Genomic DNA, 7,979 nt, shown 5'->3' with positions numbered 1-7,979 from the left:
GGCAAAAGTTAATTCTGTGGCTTTAAAAGTGCTTCAATACTGCATGTCTCTAGACGGTCCGGATGGCTAACATTCCTACTACACCGGTACAGTGAGGCCGGACAGAAGGAGACCAGTTTTTTTTAAATCAAGAATAATTTTTGAAGATTATTTATGATCATAAGGGTCGGTATTGTAAGAAAAAACATCAAGTAAGACTCACAGAGGGAACAGGGATTTCTTGGTGTCCAGCAGACCCCCAGAGGATTATCTAACATTATAAGGCTGTTCTATTTTAATTAACTTTCTGTGGCCTTGGGTATTTTATAAGTCTGCAGGTGTAACTGTGGAGTTCTAGAAAGCTAGTAGCAAGACAAATGATTTCTGTCTATAATATGCAAATAATTCCTATTCATAAAAACCTAAATCAAATTTGTCCAGGAGAGAATATAAATTTGTGTAAGCCAAGTGCTCCAATCATCACATCTTACTGGATCCTTCATGAGTTAATGAGCTTAGTGAAATCTTTGACACATGTTCATTTAAGAAAAACCATAAAGGAAAACATTCATAAGTTTATCAAGAATTCTATTGATTAAAAGTCATTATTCTATTCATCAAAGAAAAGAAAACTCTTTAGCAGTAAAAACAAAGCAACATGATACAAGTCAAAACCTATTATCAAGTGAATAAATCAAGTTCCAGAAGAATAAATGTAGTATAATTCAATTTAAAAATCACCACAGCCATAAAGGAAGGATAAGATCTTGCCACTTGTGACAACATGGAAGGACCACTTAGAGAGCATTATGCTGAGTGAAATAAGTCAGAATGAGAAAGACAAGTACCATGTGATTTCACTCCTGTGTGTAATCTAAAAAAACAAAAGGACAAACAAAGAAACCAAAAGTAGAATCGGACCTATAAATAAAGAGAACAAACTGGTGGTTGCCAGAGGGGAGGGAGGTGAGAGGATGGGCAAAATGGGTGAAGGGGAGAGGGAGATACTGGCTTCCAGTAATGGAATGAAAAAGTCATGGGAATAAAGGTCACAGCACAGGGAGTATGGGCAACGACACTGTAATAGCGTTCATGGGGACAGGTGGTAGCTACGCTTGTGCTGAGCACAGCGTAATGTGCAGAGATGTTGAATGACTGTGCTGTGCACCTGAAACTACATTGTGAGACAGCTATTCCCCCAATCATAATAAACAAGATAAAATGAGAATGTGACCAAAAAATAGAGTGCTTTAAACATTTAAGAAATCATGAGAACACGTGATAGTTTAATAATTGTATTATATTTCTTTTAAAATATTAAGAAAAACAAAGATCTTTTGAACCTTAAAATCGAGATGCTGAAATGTTAACGGTAATTATCTCCACGTCTAAGGTAATGGATAGTTTTCATTTTCTTCTTTTCATTTGCATCTGTGTTCTAAAATGTAAGAATAAACTGTTTTACTTTTGCAATAAAGAAAACAAGCAATGTTGAGAAATCATTCTTTTTGATGGTTGAGTAATATTCCATTGTATATATGGACCACATCTTCTTAGTCCAGTCATCTGTTGAAGGGCATCTCGGCTCCTTCCACGATTTAGCTATTGTGCACAATGCTGCTATGAATATTGGGGTGCATATGGCCCTTCTCTTCACTACGTCTGTATCTTTGGGGTAAATACCCAGTAGTGCAATTGCTGGATCATAGGTAGCCAATTTTTAACTTTAAGGGACCGCCACACTATTTTCCAAAGTGGCTGTACCAATCTGCATTCGCACCAACAGGGTAAGAGGGATCCCCTTTCTCCACATTCTCTCCAACATTTGTTGTTTCCTGCCTTGTCAATTTTTGCCATTCTAACTGGCGTAAGGTGGTATCTCGATGTGGTTTTGATTTGAATTTCCCTGATGGCTAATGATTTTGACATTTTTTCATGTGACTGTTAGTCATTTGTATGTCTTCATTGGAAGAGTGTCTGTTCATATCTTCTGCCCATTTTTTGATTGGATTATTTGTTTCCCGTTTTCTCAACATTTGCAGCAACATGGACGGGACTGGAGGAGATAATGCTAAGCGAAATAAGTCAAGCAGAGAAAGACAATTATCATATGGTTTCACTCATTTATGGAACATAAGAAGTAGGAAGATTGGTAGGAGAAGAAGGGGAAGAAGAAAGGGGGGGTAAACAGAAGGGGGAATGAACCATGAGAGTCTACGGACTCTGGGAAACAAACTGAGGGCTTCAGAGGGGAGGGGGGTGGAGGAATGGGATAGGCCGGTGATGGGTAGTAAGGAGGGCACGTATTGCATGGTGCACTGGGTGTTATACGCAACTAATGAATCATGGAACTTTACATCAAAAACTAGGGATGTACTGTATGGTGAATAACATAATATATTAAAAAATTATTATAAAAAAAAGAAAACAAGCAATGAACTGAGAGAAGATAGTCTCAATGCATGTAATAAACAAGGAAGATCCAAAATATATAAGAAAGTACAAATCAAGGAAAGGAAAATGATATCTCATAATCGTTGAAAATTACAGCTTGTTTTTCACTATGAGAAATGCTTTTCATGTATTATCTCATGTAACCCTTCCAACAAACTCCTGAGGTCTATACTACTTTCTTCCCGTTGACAGATGGGGAAACGGAGGCTCAGAGAGTTATGTACCTTGCCTGTCACCACTGAGTTAGTACAGGGTACGGCTGGGATAGAATACGGGAGTACGGCTTTTGAGCTTAGCTCACTACACAACACTACCAGAAATCTGATGAAAAAATGGTAAATTCATTAGCAACCAGGGAACTACAAATGAAACAAAAAAAGATGTTACCACTTTCCACCTGTGAGACAGATAGCAACTTCAGAATGCTTGAGATAGAGAAATAATGTCAAGTGTTGATGAGAACTAGACGGGTGTATCAGTATAATTACTTGGAGAACAGTTGAGGAGTATCTAGTAAATCTGACATCTCTGATTCTGCCACTGCCCAGTCCATGGCTACACATAAATCCTAGGGGGGGATCCTTGTATATGGAGAAATGTTCAGAGACATTTGTTGCAGAATTGTTTAAATTGTGAGAAACTGGAAATAAATGTTTGACAATAAAGAATTAGATAAATGAGGGGCACCTCGGTGGCTCAGTCAATTAAGTGCCCGACTCTTGATTTTGGCTCCGGTCATGATCTCAGGGTCCTGAGATTGACCCCGAATTGACTCCATGCTCAGCAGGGAGTCTGCTTGAGATTCTTCTCCCTTTTCCTCTGCCCCTCCCCCATCCCTCTCCAAAAACAAAAAACTAAAGAAAACAAAGATTCTCCCTCTCCCTTTCCTTTGGCCCTTCCCCTTCCACTCAGGCACATGTACCCATGCTCTCTCTCAAAAAAGAAAAAAAAGAAAAAAATTAGATAAATGAGGCGTGGTATGTTCAAATGCTCGCTACAGAGAATGCGGTAGGCCTGTGTCTACCAAATGGGTCGATGTCAAAAACATGATTCTGAGTTACACTTTTTTCAGAATAATGCAGATATCATGCCACCATTATAAATTTTCAAACTCAAAGAAGAACAATGCTGTGGGTGCAATTGTCTGTAAGCAAAAGTTTCAAACCACACGGAGCAGACTTCAGTTGAATGGTAGTGGTTGATTCCTAGTAGCCGGGACTATTCAAAGGACACTTCAATGGTATCTGTAATTATTTAATCTTTTTTAAAAAAGAAAAAGGCTCAGACTAAATAAGGCAAAATATTAACCAGTGTTTATCTGGGGTATGGAAAAATGGGTCTTTGTATATTATTTCTCTCTGTGGGTGTCTGTCTCTTTCTTTCTCCCCTGTTCTCTCTATATACAGATAAACGCATACAAATATATTTTTCTTTATGAAATATATACACATAGTACTTAATTCTCAAAATAAAAGTGAGATTAAATAAAAAAGCGGGGAAGACTTAGTACCACAACGTACTCCAAACCAAATCAATTATTAGTCACATTGCTACACATTTGTGTCTAAAATAGTTTAGCTTGGAATTTATAGCTCCTAGTGCAAAAAGCAATGCTAATTATTACTTGTAAGTGCATGTAAATACTGTGGACCTGCATGGTCTACTATTCACGTCATTTTCACCCCCAAATCCCTTACACTGTGGAGAAGCATGTGTGCATATTACACATTTGGCTGTCATCAGAGGAACAGACATCAACTTCTCGAGGTGAGGATGGAACCAGGAAAAACAATAAAGCAATAGCCGTGAACCACGACCTAGTCACTGCAGAAGAAAGCCTTTGTTCTCAACACTCAACTGAGTCATTGGGTGGTGGCAGCCATGGAGGGGCCTTCATTTATGGGTAGCCATACAGCCACCCCTAACTTGGGTGCTCACAACCCCAGAAAGGCTCAGGTTGGTTGGAACCTACTTGTATGTCAACCAAATGAGTCCCATCAAATCTGCCCACGACTCCGGACAGCTCTGACGCAGCCTGGGTCACTGAGCGGTTCTTCTGTGACCAAGTACATTCAGAAAGGCCCTTTTCACATCCTTGTTCCGGAGGCTGTAGATGATGGGGTTGAGGAAGGCAGAGACAACATTGTAGAACAGGGCCAGCTTCTTGTCCCGCTCGGGGTCATACCAGGAGCCGGGCCTCATGTACATGATCATGCATGGCCCATAGAACATGATGACCACAGTGATGTGGGAAGCACACGTGGAGAAAGACTTGAGCCTCCCCTGGGTTGAGTGGATTCTTAAGATGGAGGCAAAGATTCGCACATAGGAGGCCAAGATGAGAGAGAATGGGACCAAGAGGAAGATGAAACCCAAGATGAAGTCCAAGAAGTCATTGAAGGACGTGTCCGCACAGGCCAATTTCAGGACAGCAGGGACCTCACAGAAGAAGTGGTTTATCTTGTTGGGGCCACAGTAAGGCAGCTGCATGGTGAAGACGGTGTAGATCAGGGCCCCAGCTACGCTAATGCACCAACAGCCTGTGACCATCTTGATACAAATGGGACGGCTCATGAGTAGGGGATAGTGAAGGGGGAAACAGATGGCCACATACCTGTCATAGGCCATAATGGCATAGAGGACACACTCAGCAATGCCCAGGACCAAGAAGATGAACATCTGGGCAGCACAAGCCCCCCAGGAGATGGTGTTCTTTGGACACACCATATTAACCAACATCTGGGGCATGGTGGTAGTGACATAACTCACGTCCACCAAGGAGAGGACACTGAGAAAGAAGTACATGGGCGTGTGCAGGTGTGAGTCCAGGTAGATCAGGGTGACGATGAGTCCATTCCCCAGAAGAGTGATGAGGTAGAGGAGAAGGAAGAAGGAGAACAGGGCTAGCCTGACCTGTGAGTCACTGGAGAATCCCAGGAGGAGGAACTCAGACACAGAGCTGTGGTTCTCCTTGCCAAGGCTCTGCATGGCGGGCTGCCTATTAGGGAGACAAGGGCTTCCCTGCTCTGTGTTTGGCCGCAGGGGGAGGGAGGACAGAGCTGACAGAAGCGGAGTCACACACACATAGCGCTTTGCACAGAAGCTCGCACAAATGTCATCAAACCTTGTGGAGTGGGACGCAAAGGGAAGGAAGGATAGGGCATGTGGCACCCGGAAATACATCAGGAGATCTGGATTCCTACCTGTAATGGAACATAGGATGCCTGACTGCCCACAGGTCCTTGTCTGGAAACCACCCCCACCCACAGAAGGCAAGGCATTCGGTAGCCATGTTTGTAGAGGGGACGCAGACAACCAGGCCACTGCTGAGTTGTACCAAAGTGTACACCTGTCCCGGTCTGGAGGACAATTCTCTGCTGAGAATTCAAAAGGACGACACTGTCGGTGTCTATGTCAGTGGGCTGTGTGTGCCTGATATACAATGTCCCGGAGTCAGTGTGGTGGTAACAAGGTCACAGGGGCGCTGGCGCAATAGAGAAGAAAAGTGGAGCCTTGAGAAATGCTAAAGAGCAGACTTGCAGGGCAGCAGACAGAGACCTCACAGCCCCAAGCCACCGGGAGTGTGACTCTGACTCCTGACTTACAGCCCCAGGTCCCCCTTCGTTTCCTGTGCTTGGATGCCTGTGGGATTTTCTGTTGAATCCTTGAAGTCACTCCCCCATGAGCACATTTCTAATGCAGCTCTTCCTGAATGTCCCGTGGTTGTCACTTACCCAGCTGTGTGACCTTGGGAAAGTCCCTTCACGTCCATTGGCCTCAGTCATCCACCTGTTAGAGACGAAACACCTGTGGTACAGAGGGTCAGATGGACAGAGGGACAGAACAAGGCAAGTCACACAAGGGGAAAGAGGCAGAAGAGAGAGGAGGAGACAGGACCAGGTCTGTCTGCGGTTCTGGAAAGGGGGGGCGGGAGAAACAGGGCGGCTGCCTGGGGCAAGTACACCACCGAGAGCCAGCCGAGCCCAGGCAGGGAAGGAAAGGGACAGAGGCCATAGGAAGGGGCATGGAGACAGGAGGGAGAAGGAGCTGGAAGAGGACAGCGAGCAGGTGGCTGACGGCAGACCAGACAGAGTGGACAGAGGAGTGGAGCCCGAGGGGGCGGGAAGCTGGAGGAGGGAAGTGCCGAGGGCCAGGTTCCATGGAGAGACCCAGGGAAACGCTGCAGGGGGGCATCTGTGTGAATCACAGTGACAGCAGAGGCTGAGAAGAGGAGAACCAGGGACCCTAGAGAGGGGCCTCACCACTGGCTCCTGCAGAGGCCCAGCAAGCAATCCACAGAGGAGTCAAGAGGGCAAGGGAGGCCGAGCGAGCTGCAGACCCAGTCAGAACAGCAGAGCCAGGGGCGCCTGGGTGGTTCAGTCATTAAGCATCTGATTTTGGCTCAGACCGAAATCCCGGAGTCCTGGGATCGAGCCCCACATCGGGCTCCTCCTCTGTGAGCCTGCTTCTTCTTCTCCCGCTCCCCCTGCTTGTGTTCCCTCTCTCCCTGGCTGTCTCTCTGTCTGTCAAATAGATAAATAAAGTCTTTTTAAAAAAAAAAGAAAGAAAAAGAAAAGCAGAGCCAGAGCCAGAGCTGCAGGAGGCAGGGGGAGGACAGAGACAGAACCTTGGAGGCAGGGAAGCAGGGCAGCAAGCAGAAACAGAGCCAGGAAGAGACCGACGGACAGGGAGGGAAAGCAAGAAAGAGAAAGGCAGGGACAGGCAGTCGTGCGCCCACTCACACGGACATGAGGAGAGAGACAGGCAGCCAGTGAGCAGGACTGTGGCCCAGGCTGGACTCCTCCTCGACCTCCCTGCGAGGTCGCTTGTCCCCAGCATGGTCGGGGCATTGCTGTCCGAGCTTATCAGCCTGCAGGGAAGGGGGTTGTGGGCAGGGCTCCCGCAGACTCAGGGGGCCACTCCTGAGTGGCATGTGGCCCCAGGGCCCTAGTCGGGAGAGTCCCTGTAGCCTTTGGCCCAGGCTCCTGCTGAGGAACCTCACTCCCCAAGGACCTCAGGCCGTGGGCTCCTGGAGGCCCAGGTGCAGCGGGGGAGAAGGGGCTCAGCCGGGGTGGCATGGCCCACGCTGGGGAGGGTGTGTGTGGGGCTCGGACAGGGCGCCAAGGGCAGGTCTTTTCTCAGCTGTTCCTCCTTCCCCAGGAAAAAAAAATGAGGCACCAGGGGAGGTCTAGGGTGATGAAGGCCAAGAAATTGTCCTCTCCCGTGCCAAGTGGTGTCCCCGGGGCTGTCTCACCCATTGCGTACTGCAGGCAAAGTGTCTAGGGTCCTGGGGCTTTCTTAATCCACAGACACGCTGGAGGCCCTGAAGAAAACAATACTGGCTCAAAGATCGGGACCTCACAAAATAAAAAACAGTAAATATTTAAATGACTTTCAAAATAACAGTTTATCAGGCAGCGTGAACTCATTCAACTTTCTCACTGTGACATAGTGACACATTAATTATGCTTATGTGGGGCATGGTTACACTTCCCCGTGTCTTATAAATGATGGTACCCTTGGAGGTCGTCAACTGCCCAGTGGCT

The 7,979-nt window shown here is 46.1% G+C and overlaps 1 protein-coding gene across 1 annotated transcript; it reads right to left on the bottom strand.

The window, feature by feature from the left end:
* Nucleotides 1-4,473: 4,473 nt before the first annotated feature.
* LOC123793647 (olfactory receptor 2G3-like) lies at nt 4,474-5,421 on the bottom strand. Its single transcript, XM_045799468.2, has one exon. It carries the CDS (start codon nt 5,419-5,421, stop codon nt 4,474-4,476), a length of 948 nt encoding a protein of 315 aa, XP_045655424.2.
* Nucleotides 5,422-7,979: the final 2,558 nt, after the last annotated feature.

This window comes from Ursus americanus, chromosome 12 (assembly GCF_024610735.1).
Source record: "Ursus americanus isolate L20-20 chromosome 12, mUrsAme1.1.p, whole genome shotgun sequence".
Lineage (NCBI taxonomy): Eukaryota > Metazoa > Chordata > Mammalia > Carnivora > Ursidae > Ursus > Ursus americanus.
Note: the sequence above shows the minus strand (reverse complement) of the source record. Positions and strands in the feature narration are given on the sequence as shown.

Excerpts from the sequence above, each read along its gene's own strand:
- LOC123793647 (XM_045799468.2), bottom strand. The coding sequence starts at position 5,421 with ATGCAGAGCCTTGGCAAGGAGAACCACAGCTCTGTGTCTGAGTTCCTC.